The 16,822-nt window shown below is 37.1% G+C and overlaps 1 protein-coding gene across 1 annotated transcript; it reads left to right on the top strand.

Annotated features, from left to right (window-relative positions):
- Positions 1–5,375: 5,375 nt before the first annotated feature.
- Positions 5,376–16,822, top strand: csnk1db (casein kinase 1, delta b). The gene is made up of 10 exons (XM_066663694.1): positions 5,376–5,876; positions 9,410–9,520; positions 10,649–10,797; positions 12,017–12,245; positions 13,367–13,537; positions 13,635–13,783; positions 14,078–14,246; positions 14,349–14,491; positions 14,996–15,066; positions 15,244–16,822. Exons 1-9 carry the CDS (start codon positions 5,801–5,803, stop codon positions 15,026–15,028), a joined length of 1,230 nt encoding a protein of 409 aa, XP_066519791.1. The 5' UTR covers positions 5,376–5,800; the 3' UTR covers positions 15,029–15,066; positions 15,244–16,822.

Below are 16,822 nucleotides of genomic sequence, written 5' to 3'. Positions count from 1 at the left end.
TGCGCTCCCTTAACCAGCCTGCCATCCGAAGCTGAAGAACGAGTGCAAGAAGGGACGAGGACAGAGGGAGGGGCAAAGATACAGCCAAGAGGGAGGGATGAATGGAAAACAAAAACAGAACAAAGGCAAAAGAAAAGTATTACAGGCACAAATGGAATAGGACCGAATTGAAGAAAACAAAAAAAATGAAATAAAATAAAATAAAATATATTAATATAAAAAAGAAAGGAAGAATGAGAAAGAGAGAGGAAACAAATGAGAAAAAGAGAGTTGAGATCAATCCTGGGAAACTTCAGGTTCTTACTCTTATGTAAGTTAACCATTAGTTGTAAAATACATGCCAAGTAATTAGCGGTGGTATAAAAAATGTCGGAATGTGGAGAGAGAGAGAGAGAGAGAGAGAGAGGGAGGCATGAAAATAGACAGAAGAGTGTACGCTTTGAACTGCTAAACCGTTCCATTCCTCATTATACTACAACCCATACAACACTGTGCAATATATAGACACCACCAACTGAAAAACAAAAATAATCAGCACAATTAAAGTTAAAATCATAATTAAGAGAGGAACTGTTACTTCAGGGCCACCAAAATATAACCATCTGATAAATAATATATACATTTCTTTAATTTTGAGGAATCTTTATAGAAACTAATGTTACACTCTTCTTCAAATCTGAAAGTTCAAAAATCAAAAAGTTTCTGTCCATTTTTCTACTGTGAGAAGGCAACTCACTATGGGAGACAAGTCAACAGACAAAAACGTTTTAAATGAAAATGTAAAAGTAATGCAAAACTACGTCTTCCAAAATAATTCTTGTAGTAATCGTAGTACGAATGTAATTAAATCCCACCACTCTGTTATTCTGACTAGTTATGGAATACTCATCAGTTGTAACAGAATAATAAAGTCTTTAGAATGATACCAGGAGTTTAAGGCTGTGGTTTAAGGACTTAAAATGGAGAGAGCAGTTAGAAAGTGTCATAAGGTACTGCCAGGTTTATTTATTTATATTTTTTTTGTGATATCTGTTCATTTTCCTTGGCTCCTTGTCATCCTTCATAGTAACACAGGATCACCTTAATAGGACAGAATGTTTTCTCTTAATGCTCTTAAACAGTCTTCCACAGACAGATATTTGCATCCACTTTTCTATACTACTGAGTATGATAATAATAGGGTGAACAGACGTCCTCTTTTACCCGGACATGTCCTCTTTTTTAGACTTAAAAAATGTCCGGCCGGAATTACACAAACGTCCGGCATTTTGTTTTTCTAGAGCTTACATAGAACTTCGAGAAGCGTTTCCTTCACAAACTAGTTCCGCCCTCCTCTACTCCGATTGGTTCGCTTTAGTGAGAAGGGGGCGTGGTAAAGTAGCCTAAAATATTCTGATTGGACGGTCTGACTGTAGCGCTACCGTTATTGGTCGATAACCTTCTTTGTAAACATTTAATTGGTCAGTCTGCACGTCAGTAGTCCTTGTTTACGTCAGGCAAAGCTCATGTACCCACCCTCATCTCGAGCAGCTATGCTGAAACGTAAATGTAATTTCTCGGATAAATTAAAAAAGAAATTCCCGTGTTTTGTGTAGCAAATAAAGGTGTAAAGGACCTAAAAGCACACTTAGGTTCAGCTAAGCATTCAGCTCATCACTCCAATCCAATCATCCAAACGTGTCCTCTTTTGATAATAAATTATATGCAACATTATATGTATGAGATTATATACCGATCATGAGCCTGGATTTGCTGAAATTACTTTAAAAACCTTAACCCTGAAAGTGTCTAATTTACCCTGAAGTTGAAGGCTAGGCTTTTTCTCAGATAGAATACACACCCTCAGAGTATGTGTGCTGGTAAAACATGCTCTTTATGGAATTGGAGGAGCTGACATCACCATACATAATAAATCAAACCTCAGAGCTGTTTAGTTAAAAGAAGGCAAATAAAAGGGGACACATCTGAAAACATCCTGCATTAACGTCTGGCCATCTGTGCAGTGTAGGCCAGAACATTTTATTTGCTTTTATCCCCAGGTGAAATAAATTGATATGATGTATATGAGGCTTATCTGGGGTTGGAGTTAAGATTATGGACAAGAACAGAACAGATTAGATTCAGCTCTTGTTCTGAACACTGCTTGTAACAGCATTCATGTATAATGGAAGAAGGAAATCAAACGTATACAATGTCACATTAACTATCAGATAATCTAAGCAGAGTTGCTCTAAAGCGCATGTGTGCATGATATGAGTCTGGTCTCAGAGTGAGCGTAGGAAGGGCAATGGAGGATCTGCTTTGATCACATCCACAAAAACAGCCTCTCCTTGTTTTTCTTTTCTCTGTAGAGAATTTTTTCCACTATCAATAACGGATTCTCTGACAGGGCTCTTGAGGTTGTTTGAGGCCTGGGAAGTGTAAGGCTGTATGTATGGCAAATAGAAGTTACAAGCAAGCTGATAAGACAATTTCTGAAAAATGTGCTGCATACCACATCCTTAATCACATACAGTTCAGTGAACCTCTGAGAAGAAAAATGACTACAACATGTCTGTTTATGAAACTTAGAGCAAGGTCATGGCTTTCGCTTGAAGGAATTTCCCAGTGCTCTAGATTGAGCCCGAACCCTCTTATGTAAACAAACAAAGAAGCTGCCTCAATCTAGACTTTGCTTTACACAGAGGAAGGGTGACTATGAAAACTCAAAACAAAAATGCCACACCTTAACAAAAAAAATTCAGTCTCAGGTCACTGTTTCTGTGATTAGAATCATTTTATATTTTAATATTTGCATCATTTGTTGGTGGTTGGCATGAGGCTTAAACATTTTCTGTATTATTTTTTATCTTAATATTTACATTATGACAAGTGTAGTCTTTTCTGATCAATATTAAACACGTTGTGGTTATTTCATGCTGTGTCCACTAGATGTCCACACCAGCAAAGAATTTAAACAGAAATTCAATCTTTGAAGGTGGGCCTGAAGGTTTCAGACAGTTTCAATTCACTTCTAATATTTGAAGTGCTATTTTTCAAACACGGATGATAATCTTCTGCCTTATTGCTAAATCTGTTCTCTGATTGAGAAACCATATATTTTTGTTTCCCTCAGTGATCAAGACCTGAACCTGATTTTCTCTCATATTTCTCCCCTGAGGTCTTTTATTATGTTTGTGTGGTATAATCAATATTCACCTGACCAAATTGTAACTTCTTTATATTGCTTAAAATTAAGAAAATTATTATTATTATTTAAGACATATTTAATGAGGCATTTAATGTCTTCAGTTCTGATTGACTGTGCTATACCTTTGTGCTAAAAACTGCTTATGACATAAATGTGTATGAACGAAGCTAAACTGATAAAATAGACAGTATTTAATCAATATAACTTATATATATATATATATATATATATATATATATATATATATATATATATATATATATATATATATTTAATAAATATAACATAACAGCACTCCTGGTCGTAATAAAGAGGTGGAAGCCATGTGCCAGAAATGATCACAGCCATGTAGATATTCAGTTTAACAGCATGACGTTGTGTTACATTATTTTTATACAACATTTCTACAAGTGGCATTTATAAATTAATAGTTATAAGTGGCAATAGATTATAATTTACTTGTTAATTTAATAATTAATTTGTCTACGCCCTTACAAATGGACTGGGACTGAACTGATACCCAGTTTTCTTGCAGACTAACTTTTACTACTTTGTGTAGTTCTACTTTACCAGAGGAGAGCTTCTTTGTATGATGTGCTTTATCTGTTTAATGATTCCAAAATATGTCTGAAGCCCCAGGAAATTACTGATACTGCAGTGCTCCCGTTTAAAACTAGTGCTTAATTTCCAGGAAGTAGAACACACCTACCAATTGGAGTAATATGCAGAGTATAAATCTCAGTGCTGTTAAATCCTGTGTCAGTGTTCATGGAATGTCTGTAGTCTGATCAAATTCCCTGGTTGGAAATAACTCTTTTATAAATGAAAATACCTTATCAATCATTACATCCCAGAAACAGTGAATTGCAAATTTGTTTATATATATATATATATATATATAAGTAAAATATATCTAAATTTTAGGAAGAGTTGGAAAAAACGCTTTATACATTCATATATTAAAAGGGTGTAGTCAGCCATCTGTGCAGGCGTTAAGTAGATTTGTGTAGTTTCATCACATTACTGCACACGCAGTTTTCTACTGTGTGCGTCACCATCACATAGTGGGATGTTTGTTAGAGAGGGGACCAGCAGAGAACACTGCTGAGCACAGAATATGAATAATACATTCTGTCCAGTTAAAATGAGTTCTTATATGGGTTTGGCAAGTACACTGAAAAATACATTTCAGTGGGTCAGGCCCTATATGATATCTCTACACAGGCCCAAAAATGTCCTTTTTAAATCATTAGTATGATTTTTGTGTATATCTACAGTAAACGCTCAGCACTAGACTGACATATTTTGTGTTTTATCAAGAGGTTTGTTTATGGCCCGGTTATTGTTTATAATTCAGTTGTACTTTTTTATATATGATTGATATTGTACACAAGATCCATGCACAATTTTTGGATTGCAGTCTTTCTGAGTCAGGTTTTATGTGGAGTTAAAAGCTTTTAACGTCATAATTTGTGAAAATATATCTTGACTTGAATTGATTAATCACATTAAACGTGTTTTTTTTTTATCCTGGTCATTTATATTGAACTTTCTGCATGATAGTACGGCAGTGACGTAAATGTGCTCAGTGAAAGATGAAGTGAGGTGAGAATGAAATGTAAGCGTGTGGTTGTGAGTAGTAGCTCTGTCTGTACATCTATCTGGCTTGCTGCTGCTCCTCGCTGCAAAACACGTGCCTGCGTTGTTACGCAATCGACGGATAAAAACTCACAGCCATGTGCCCGGCTCGCGATTGGCTGTAGAGAGAACAATCGACAATATTTCCAGCCAATCAGCGTAAAAGGGGGCCTGTCTCAAGTGTTGGTGGAGGCGCCTACTTGAATTTTGTGTAATGTAATGTGAAACGAAAATGAGTCATAATTTTGCCATTATTGTTCCTTTTTTAAAATGTTATACTGTAATTATTTCATATTTTTCATTATTGCTTTTACATTTAAATTCTATAAATCTGGAAATTTATTTATTTTTTTAATACATCAGTTCGTCTCCTTTCTCATTTCTTCTTACCTCTCACTTTGATTTTCTGATTTTTGGAATTAAATTAAAAACATTTTTTTATTATTATTATTTTAGACTGTGTCTGAATGATGAAGTTTTTAGCGGTTTGTTTCTGGGCTAATTAACTTTACCCAACCCCTCCCACAGAGTGACGAGCCGTTGCTAGGGGAAGTGATGTCACAATGTTAGGTTTCTGCAATACTGAACGTAGGAGGCCTGTGACAGCTGGAGATCAGCGGCTACGAAAAGGGGACATTGAAAAAATCCAATCCCATCTTCATGAAAGAAAGAGAAAATGGTCATCAAACCTAGCAGAGCATAATATTTAGACTCTTAGCTTTAACCCAAGACTAATATTGTGACATTTTGTTCTCTGGTATATTAGAAAAGGAATGGTGAAAATTGAACTCCGCTTGAAGGATCGGCTTTTTCCTCAGGGACTCGGGGGGGTTGGAGTAGCGTAAAGTCAAAAGGTTATAGGAAGGTTCAGTTTAAACAAAGTGATTTTTTTTGTCACACCTGAGTTTATATTTCTTCCTAATTGAAAACCCTATACCAATAGTTAGCTAGGGGGTAGGTGTTATCCCAGCAATGGAGCTTCGAGTGGGAAACAGATACAGACTGGGCAGGAAAATTGGAAGTGGATCATTTGGTGACATTTATTTGGGTGAGTATTTATTAAAACTTTAGATGTTTAGTAATGTTGTATTTGTCTTAATTGTATACCTCAAAGTTTTAGGAACGGATGTCTATGCTAGCTGGTTAGCTACACCAAAATGTTTGCCTCACTCTGGGTGTTTTGTAACTTGTTCATGGTCTTACTTCCCAGAATGGTTTGCTTGGTAAATAAACTGATGTTTATCCAAGCGTTGTATTGCCTGCTTGGTGTGTCATTTAGTTTTGCCCTTGTGTCAGAACCATAAAATAACGTTTCAGGTTTTCATGTCTTGAGTGAACCCCTTGTTTGGCCAAGAAGTTGTCCTTGTAATGTTTCCTACACAGGCTACAACATAGCAAACCTTACAACATAACTTTCCTTACATTCTTCCATAAGTGCCTAGTAAGATTTTAGGGGTGTTTATATAAATCGTCTTGTGTAACCCTGTGTCATCTCAAATGACATCATGAACATCAACATATTTGATGGTGATTTTTGTCTAAGCTGTACATGTCCAGTCATTTTAGCAGTGGACAAACCCAAGACAAGTTTTTATCCTGGCCATTCAAAATTTGGAGCATAGTCGTCCCACCACACTTTTAGTGAGCTTTAACCTGTCTATACATGTTTCAGAAGAAATGAAGCAGCCACACCAGGTAGTGATGTCAGCTCAGCTGGTTTATTTTGACATGCTACACACAAAAACAAAGTACAATTTGTAATCCTGTGTTTGCTTTAAGTGGCAGGTGTGGTTGTTCTTGGCCACAGATTTCTGTAGGTTCCTATTCTATAGTTTGTATATGTTCAGAGGTTGTTGCCTTAACATAATTATAGCTCTATCAATGTTGCCTAGAATAGGGATTGTGTAGTTAAAAAGCTTTGCTGAAGCTAGAGATATAGCAACTAACAGTATATACAGTATGGCAGAAGGGAACTTTCCACATTCATTATAGATACTGGTAGACTCATGTCATGTAATATGTTTTTTTATTTAAGTTTCTGTTGATATAGCCTTACAGCAGTGTAGACTAGTTGTAGTTTAAGCTTTAGGAAACTGAAAAGGGTAGGATTGTAAGTAGGAATAGACACGTTAACTAAAAAGAAAGCAGTATATTTGACACCAAGATTTATTAATGAGAAGTGGTCTGTGGATATAATAATAAATCTCAGCAAATGGTCTTTGAGTGAATTGCTTTTAAATGCCTTGTGGTTTATGTGAAAGGCAGGCATCTATAGTGTGGCCTCTTATTATTTTATGATTTTCTCATAGATTGTTTTAAGGTACTTAAGACTTCTACAAAGTGCTGTTTGATCATTATTAGGAATACATATCTGCAGTTATTAAAGGAAGGAATTGTTTTTCTGCACTTGCCTAACAATGAGTTTGCTGCCTGTGATCAATGTCAAGGTTGCACTCCTATCAGTTCAGCTGATAAACTGATTAAAAATTTAACAGATAAAAGCTGATTTTAATTAATCAAAAGCTAGCAAACGTCTTTCAGATGTTAATAAAAATTATGGTTTGCCCTATCAGCCACTCACGCCTTATAGTTTAGGTATTGCTGGTTACAACAAGACAAACAGGATATTTTATTTTACTTTAGCCTTTAAAACAAGGAGTATGCAATTGTTTTGATGCATTTTTTTTTCATACATGATTTTATTAGACGTAATACAGAAGAAAGTTTTTAATAAGCAGTTGGTTTGGGTTTAAACTGGCTCCTCTTTTGTGTGTGTTTTGGGAATGATCGGGATAAACCTCAAATGTCTAAAGTTCAGAATCTCAGTATGCGCCGAGCATTTAGGTTTGCTGTAGTCTTACGTTGATCAGGATAAAGAGGGCAGAATCTAATCATCACTGTTACACACTGTATTCAGTACAAGAATTTAAGTTCATTGCAGATGTTGAGTGTAACTAAGAGTTATTGAGTGTGTTGAGCGTTTAGACTTCTTACATGTAGTCATTATTTTTGATTATTATTTCCATAAATCTGCATTTTGTCAATAGTTATTTATTTAATTATTTAATTTCCTTTGGACTGTTTTATAGACTTTGCTTCTGTTCCCATCAGTATCACGTACTAACATAATTCTATTGGAACTGTCTAACAGGAACATGTTTAAATAGTGTTTTATTGACTTGCCATTGTTAATTGTATTTTTTTTAATATAAACAATTGCCCTGTACTGCGTCCTCCCCATGGCCTGCTATCATTCTTTGCATTACTTCCCAACACTGGGGATTCCCAGCAGGTCTCTCATACACGTCACAGGGCACTGGGGGAGGCCGCAGGTGTGACTCACACGCAGACCAATCTTTCTGCCTTATTCATTCAGAACTCCTGCTCCCTCATACCAAGATGTACAACATGCTTTTTATCCTATTCTATTTGAACCCCCCCCCCCTCTTGTTTCCTCCTTCCCCTCCTAAATACTATGACATGCCCATTTAGGGAAGATCAGTACCAATATCACATGCTATAGCTTCCAGTGCGTCTTGCACCACTTTTCAACTTGTACAACTCTGTGCTTTGAGTTTGGCCCACTGATTTTCTGAATTTACTAAAATTCATGTTGTTTGTAAACACATGTATTCATTATTTGATTTTTTACCACAAACCACACTTAGTTGTGGTTGTTAGTTCAGATTGACTAAATAGTTTGGCCTTGGCAAAGTGTTGGTAGCATGCTGAATTCTGCTATATTATAGGAACGTTTAGAATCTTTTTTTCATGTGGTCTTGCTATGAATTTGGGCAGGTCTGTTATTGGTTGTCTTTAAGTTGCCTGTGAAACTGTGCTGCACCCAGAGAGCGCATTACTGCATTATACATATTGCTTTCAAGTGGGAATGGGACACTTGCTACTTTCAAATCTATATCTTATCCAAAGTTTCAGTTTGCATGTCTTGTACATAAATCTGTAGTCAGTGTGGAGTTGATGTAAGTTAGAACTTGTTTACCCAGCTACTGGGCAGGAACACGGGTGGTTGTTTATATTTGAAACTCCCACTGCAAACTTGTGTAACAGGTTCTACAGTTTCTGGCAAAGAAAGGAGGAGAAACAGTTCTGCATATTCCTTATAAACAGTTGTATTTCACAGAGTTTAGATTGGTTTCAATTTTAGGTTTCATTCACTGCATTCCTATGACTTTCTGTGCTGATAAATATAATTAAAATGGCATAAGACAGTGCTTTGACAACATTTGTAGTACATTGTATATGTTTTGGTGGCATTTTCATGTTTTTGATTTAAAGAATTAAGAGATTGTATACTTTTCCTTGTCTTAACCATAAATTGTTGTTTGGTAAAAACAAATTTCAAGACTGTTAACATTGGTCTTCAGTGCAATACTTTCATCTCACCGTCTGGTTCACAGCCCTATTAGGTCACTGTTTCAGCATTTCAGTCATCCAAGTGGAATATATTCTCATAAAATAAATGGTTGCCATCTCAAGGAAGATATAAGCTGCATTCAGTGATGTCTTTGTGTCTTAATTAGCCTCTTACCTCTGTCTTGTTTTTTCTGTCATCTACCTCAGGCACAGACATTTCTGTTGGGGAGGAGGTGGCCATCAAGCTGGAATGTGTGAAGACAAAGCATCCTCAGCTCCATATAGAGAGCAAGATCTACAAAATGATGCAAGGAGGAGGTGACATACAAAAATAGCTTACTTTAAAAAGAATTAAATGCTGCACAATCGTCCTGTATGATTTGAAACAGCCTTCATGACTGTGTTTAGATTGGGGAATTAGTTTTAAATATGTTTGCCATTAACATATAAATGAAAAGTTGCTCTGTTCTGACTAGGCCTAGGTGATATAAACGGGTATCTGCGCTGACAACACGAAACCTAATGGAGATATATTTTTTTGGGGTGGGGCTGTGTAGATATTGTAACATTTGCATGGAAAAACGTTTCCGGGGTGTCTGTGTTGATATGAACAATGGCTTGCCACAACTGTAACCATAAGGGGTTCATGCAATGAGCGTACATGCTGTCGTGTCCTCCAGGGAAAACTTCACAGCGGAAATTTTGGAGATGTAGAGGTTTTAGGTCTCAGTAGGTGAAAGAACTCCATGCTTCTATACACTTGCAAAACCTTCTCTACAGGAGAGCTGTGTGACATGTTTGAATGCAGACTTTCTAAAATGTATATATTTTCCTTAATGTGACACTTGCCATATTTTGAGTCTTCCACTGCTATAAATTGGGAAAATATTGCATTACAATTACTTGATTTCATCCGTAACTTTTTTTTTGCAGTTTTTCCCAATGTGTTTTTTTGTTTTTGTTTATTTTTTTCTCAAATAAGTAATAGATATGAGAACCGAACCTAATACAAGGAGCATATAAAAGTCGTTCTCATCCATCTGTTCAATTTGGAGTCCAGGTTTCTTTAAAAAAGCAGAAGAGTTCAGTGTAGCCATAAGCATAAAACGTGTGTACATAAACAGAACATTTTATTTAATCTTAAAAATATGAATAGAACATGATCTGTACTTTTGCTCTTCACATGTGTGTTATCGCCATGGTGTCACGTGTGGCTAGTGTGTTGATTAATATAAAAGCTTATTGCTCCAGAGCACAGAATTGTAGTAGAAAATGCTTACATGACTGAAAGAATTTAAAGACCTGCATCACTCATGCAGGTTACTTTGTAAATTGTGTTTTAAATATTACCATTTATAGTGATAATTCTGTAGACAATTTTTCTTTTTTGTAATTTTACATTATTGCCCAAGCCTAATTCTGATGTGTAATTTTAACATCCTGCAGTGGGTATCCCTACCATAAAATGGTGTGGTGCAGAGGGAGACTACAATGTGATGGTGATGGAGCTGCTGGGACCCAGTCTGGAAGACCTCTTTAACTTCTGCTCCAGGAAATTCAGCCTCAAGACTGTCCTATTACTTGCTGATCAGATGGTGAGACAGTAGTATACTGGACAGTCATTTCTGAACAGCAATAAAACTAGGAACGACTGGTCTTACATCTGCATAAAACCAGTACAGAATATTGCTAACAGAAATGGTTCTGGCCATTATCCCTCAGGCAATTAGCTTTTTAATGTAAGTAACATCATGTGGTATTTCTACTTTAAAATTACAGCTTCAAAATGATTGTGATGCTTCTCTGATGCGTACTAGGAGAATAGCGCCTCTGTCACCGTGAGGCTCGGATGATGCTTTAAAAAATTGGCTATTAAACATGGTATGCTGTAAAGCACATATCTTACTGGGATTTCACTCGCTAGAAGAAGAATCCAGCTTGGTTTTCCCAGTACTGACATTAGAGAGAGAGAACCGTACAAGAGTTAATATTGGACCAACTTTACTCAGTGGAGGGAGCATAGATGGACCAAACACAGGACATGCGCTTTCTCCTTATTTTATTTTGTTGTTGATGAAAGTGTTATAATCAGGTTTTGAGAGTCACTGAGGAGTGAGCCAGGGCTTGCAGCTGCTAACTTTAGCTGGATTAGCTCATGGCTAAAGTACCACAAAGGTTTCACTTCCTGATTGTAATAACACTGTCCAGTGTACATTATTCGATTACACACATTCACCAGGCTTAACACTGAGAGTGTCTGTTTATCACTAGAAGCCCCAAGAGCCAGTCGCAACAGATGTGAATATCCCTTGGCTGTGTCTGTGTGTGTAACTTGATTTAATGACAGTAATATAAACGTTAATTATACTCAGCAGTAGGATGGGAGAACCCAGAAGACAAAAAAGCCAATTCTTACATGGAGATATATATATAATTTTTTTTTTTTTTTTTTTTTTTTTATATAAATAATTCTTTTTTTATTTTTTTTTATTAATTAATGCTTCCAAGGCGCTATATCTTAGATGGTGATTCAAGAATTATCCTGGTCCTGGTGACCCTAGTATTCTCCACACTCTCATCACATTCAATTTCAGACGTGGTTTTAAATTAGCTTGTTATTTGCATTTTGTGTGTGGGGAGCAGAGGAATATCTAAAATGTGCAAGGCAGAAATCAGCCAGGATTGAGAACCACAGGCCTTGATACATTCAGGCTATTTTTGTGCATTTAAACGTGAATTTTATAAGGGTAAGTTCAATTTATGGAAATTCCATTTTGATGTAGCATGCCTTGATTCAAGATTTCCTCTCTGCAGATTAGCCGTATAGAGTATATCCACTCCAAGAACTTCATCCACAGAGACGTGAAGCCTGATAACTTCTTGATGGGACTGGGGAAAAAAGGAAACCTGGTCTACATTATTGACTTTGGTCTGGCTAAAAAGTATCGTGATGCCCGCACACACCAGCACATTCCATATAGAGAGAACAAGAATCTGACTGGCACTGCCCGCTACGCCTCAATCAACACTCACCTGGGCATTGGTAAAACCTTATTAGCATCTACATTTATTGTGTTTTTACCCCGTCTAATGCTGCATTTTTATCAGTTACATAAGTGCTTATATATAGGCCTGTCATGATGATAAATTTTTTCAACTATGTATTGTCCCAGAAATTATTGTGATTAAAAAATAATGAAATTTTAAGACCAGTAAAGTCCACTGATACAATCATAATCGCATAATAATGCAGTTACAAACTTTCAAATAGTAGTAATTTATAATTGATAAGAATAGTCATTATGTAGAAAATATTTAAATATCTACTGTGGCACAACAGGTAGTGTCACAGTCAAACAGCTCCAGGGTCCTGGGGTTGTGGGTCCGAGCCCCACTCCGAGTGAATGTGTAAGAAGTTGTGTGTTCCCCCTGTCTGTGTGGCTTTCCTCTGGGTGCTCTGGTTTTCTCCCATGGTCCAAAAACACACGTTGATAAGTGGATTGGCTTCTCAAGTGTCCATAGCTGTGAGTGAATGTGTGCCTTGAGTTCCCGAACAGTGATTTTAGGTGAACCAAGAACTGGATAGGCAGACACAGATAGTTAATGTATTGCCATCTTTCGTTGACACTGTTTTCAAGCAAATTCAGCATCCCGGGCTGGTACACGTTTATGGGCTCTCCTCGCCCTTTCAGCTTAAAGCAAAAATGTTCCCACACCACAAGTGTGCAATTCGGCTTTGTAAGAGAGAGAGAGAAAGGAGAAAACACACACATAAGCACAATGGCCAATATAGAGGTCAGCAAATATATGGAGTACATGTAAGCACAATGGGCAATATAGAGGTAATTTCTATATACTATACAATAAATTGATATTGTCATTATCATGACAGGCCTATGCTTGTATTTCAGTCTGAGCAGACATTAGGATAATTTGAATGACATGCAGACTGTACGTGTGGATCTGTCTCTGAGTACAGCCTCACCATTTTATTTTCATAAGGGGATTTTCTAAACTTGTTAGGAACACCACTTTGCTTTGCAAAATGAGCTTCTCATGAGATGACGGTCTGTTCATGTGTATTACTGATATTACATGTGTATTATTCTTCCTCTCAGTATGCATGCTTACGTTTGTGTGTGTCTGTGTGTTGTGCACCCATAGAGCAGTCTCGGCGTGATGACCTGGAGTCTTTGGGCTATGTATTAATGTATTTTAACCTGGGATCTCTGCCATGGCAAGGCCTAAAAGCTGCCACCAAAAGACAGAAATATGAACGCATCAGTGAGAAGAAAATGTCGACACCCATTGAAGTGCTTTGCAAGGGTTACCCCTGTATGTATTAATTCTAAAGGTTTTTTTTTTTTTGTTTTTGTTTTTTTTCTTAGTCTGATGTACAGTGTGTTTTACTTCTGTGTTTTCCTACATCCAGCTGAATTTGCCACATACCTCAATTTCTGCCGCTCTCTGCGTTTTGATGACAAACCCGACTACTCTTACTTGAGGCAGCTCTTTAGGAACCTGTTCCACAGACAGGGTTTCTCATATGACTACGTGTTTGATTGGAACATGCTAAAATTTGTAAGTATGCCACAAAATATTAACTTTTATTAATGTGTTATTTGCAAATCGGTTGTTTCTTTTTATTTACCTGCATTGCTTAATATAGGTATTGTGTACATTGTCAGATTATGTACCTTGGTTTCCCTGACGAAGAGACCTGAAACATCTTGAAAAGTGCTATATTAATCAAATTTATTATTATTATTATGATGTAGATTCCCACCTACACCTTTTTTTGGATCCTTGATAAAAACTATAAAGACCCTGAGGAGCATTTTAATTTGTATTATCTCTCTTCACATTCCCACTCAGGGTGCTAATCGTGCAGCAGAAGAGGCTGAGAGAGAAAGGAGAGATCGGGAGGAAAGGTTGAGGCACAGCAGAAATCCTGCTACCAGAGGGATCCCATCGGCCTCAGGCAGACCCCGTGCCACACAGGATGGTGCGCCCCCAACACCCCTTACTCCAACCTCACACACAGGTGAGCATACGCACGCACACCTCTCATTTTAAATCATACATTCAAAGTTTGGAAATTGTTTTGTTTTCCTTTTGGGTAATATTCTGTTTTTGGATTTCACAGCAAACACATCCTCACCACGGCCTGTAACAGGCATGGAGCGAGAGCGGAAAGTCAGCATGCGGCTGCACCGTGGAGCTCCAGTTAACATCTCTTCCTCAGACCTTACGGGGCGGCAGGATACGTCCCGCATGTCCACTTCACAGGTACAAGATAGCACTACCCCTGAAATGCCCACAAGATGCCCCGGGCCCAGCGCGTAACCTGAATGCTTCATCTGAGTGAATAAAACCCAAATAAACTCTAGAGTCAACCTAACATCTGGCTATGTGTCTGAATGTGCCTTAAATATTATGACTGGAAATGGGAAGCTCACTCCATGTACTGACTTTAAAACATGGGCGAAGGCAGTGTCCAGTCTCTTTCACTGTTATTTAATGTGTCGGTGCGCTCCCACTGCTTATACATATCTTTATAAAAAGGTACTATGTATACTAATTACATGCATAAGGTCTGTCAAATAACATTTAATATAAGAATATTAATTAACCATTTTCATAAACAAAAACTGAGGCCTGGAAATATTTTTATTTCATGTATACATAATATTTACTCTGTGGCACAATTCATTTCTAACAAAACTCCCGTTGTATAAGTTAGTCTTAGGAAGAGAGAGGGTACTATAATGTTTTCTTTTTTTTTCACTTCAGAATAGCATTCCCTTTGATCATCATGGCAAGTAGCTGCTTGCAATGAGCTTGTGTGACGGCGGCAGCACCAGGTAAGTCATATACTAAATATTTTAGAGTACACACTGGATTTGAATTCATCTAAAGCACTCAAATCATGTAACTTAAAATTTGAATTTGCTCAAATGTGCAGACTTGTACATATTAATTGGAAATTGTGGTCAATCCAAAGTTTAATATTAGTGTTATGCTCTGTGTTTTATATGTAGACTACATGTCCCAGGAGCCTCCACTCTGCAACATGGAGTGCAATGGTTGATCCACCTCAACATGGCTGATTGATGGCTCTTCTCTTAACAGTAAATAAACAGGGCGATCAGTCTTGTTTCAGTCAAAAGAAACAACAAAACAAACAAAAAAAAAATGTTCAGAACCTACATTACTTTTTTTGTTGGGGGTTTCTCCCTTGCTTTCTCTGCTATTCTTACTTATTGTCTTTTTCACTCTGGTATATACAAAACCTGCTAACAAGCAGAGGATGTAAAGATATAAAGACTGCATCAGCCAGCCAAACTCCAGTGACATCACTGGTGTCTGTCTTCAAACGCATTCAAGCTAATCCATAATCTCTGTCCGTAAAGTGTTTTAAAGTTCTCCTGTCAGGGTTTATGTGTTTAACTGATTTGATTCCATTTGGTATTGTCTTGCTTTATTCTGTTTTTATCTTTCCCATTTCAGGGTCCCATAACAGGCTCCATATCTGGACTTGTAATGATTTTATTTGACCAATTGTTATTTTAATATAGTTAGATAGCCCTGTCTGTAACTGGTGGGTGGTGCAGTATGGGTTCCTTTTGCATGGTCTTATTGGTGTTTAGTATGGACAGATCATTGAGGGGCCAAAATGTCACACATTAAAAGCGGATGGGGTAGTTTCTATTCTTTCCCTGAAACATTCATTTAGCAGGGCCTGTTAAGCTCACCAGTTCCCCGGACCCTCCACACACACCCAAAATCTGGCTTCCTTAACTGCTGTATATTACTGCCTTCCCCTTGTTGTAAGTCTTTTCTATTTACAAGCTGTGAAAATTGTAATATATCCATGTAAATGTTTCCATTTTCACCTAATAGAGACTATGAACTAGCCACAAATTGAAGCATTACTTCTGTTTTGTTTTTTTCTTATTTTGCACAATGCCAATGAAATGAAGTGCTGGACATCAGAGGGCTCACTAAGACCAATTTTTAAAGCTTAATTATTGACTGTTGAAACTAATACATCTGAGCTTTTCCATAGGGTAGGGAAAGTTAAAATGCAAATCAATAGTTTGAACAGGTTTGGGATCATTGTTAGATTGCTTGTTTGTTTAAACTGACAATTAAAGTAAAGGTTTTCAGTTGAATGGTGAATAGGGAGTCCCCTTTAAAGAATGTTCCAGCACTGATGTGGCTCAACACATGTACCGCGAAGATGAACCTGGGTTCAGTGTATCAAGCTTATCAGGGAAGATGTGTTGATCAAAGCCGCTTTCTGTTTCCGCACTTTTACGTTTTGTTGAATGATCATGGATTTGAGGGAGCTGCTCCTTGATCGGTTTCCTTACTTTGAGATGCCTGATGCGTATGGCCTTGCTCATGTACTCTTAATGTACCTGTAACATCTGAAGAGGGCAAATGTCTAATGCCTGAATAAGTGAAATAGCCTTATCCAGGCCTCTGTAACCCATGGCCATTTTGGGCTCCACACTATTGGTCTTGTGAAGTCATGCCAATCTATGAGCCCTAATAGAATTTGTATCACTGTATCTGTGCACTTTTTTGTGTACATGTGTAAATAAATGAACTATT

The sequence above is a fragment of the Hoplias malabaricus genome, chromosome 3, assembly GCF_029633855.1.
Source record: "Hoplias malabaricus isolate fHopMal1 chromosome 3, fHopMal1.hap1, whole genome shotgun sequence".
Classification (NCBI taxonomy): domain Eukaryota; kingdom Metazoa; phylum Chordata; class Actinopteri; order Characiformes; family Erythrinidae; genus Hoplias; species Hoplias malabaricus.
The sequence above is the reverse complement of the archived record's forward strand: the minus strand, read 5'-3'. Positions and strand labels throughout refer to the sequence as shown.

Bases quoted from the DNA above. Each gene is read 5' to 3' on its own strand.
- csnk1db (XM_066663694.1), top strand. From the start codon at position 5,801: ATGGAGCTTCGAGTGGGAAACAGATACAGACTGGGCAGGAAAATTGGA. The intron at 12,246-13,366 runs GTAAAACCTTAT...GTGCACCCATAG, and splicing joins CAACACTCACCTGGGCATTG to AGCAGTCTCGGCGTGATGAC. The intron at 14,247-14,348 runs GTGAGCATACGC...TGGATTTCACAG, and splicing joins TACTCCAACCTCACACACAG to CAAACACATCCTCACCACGG.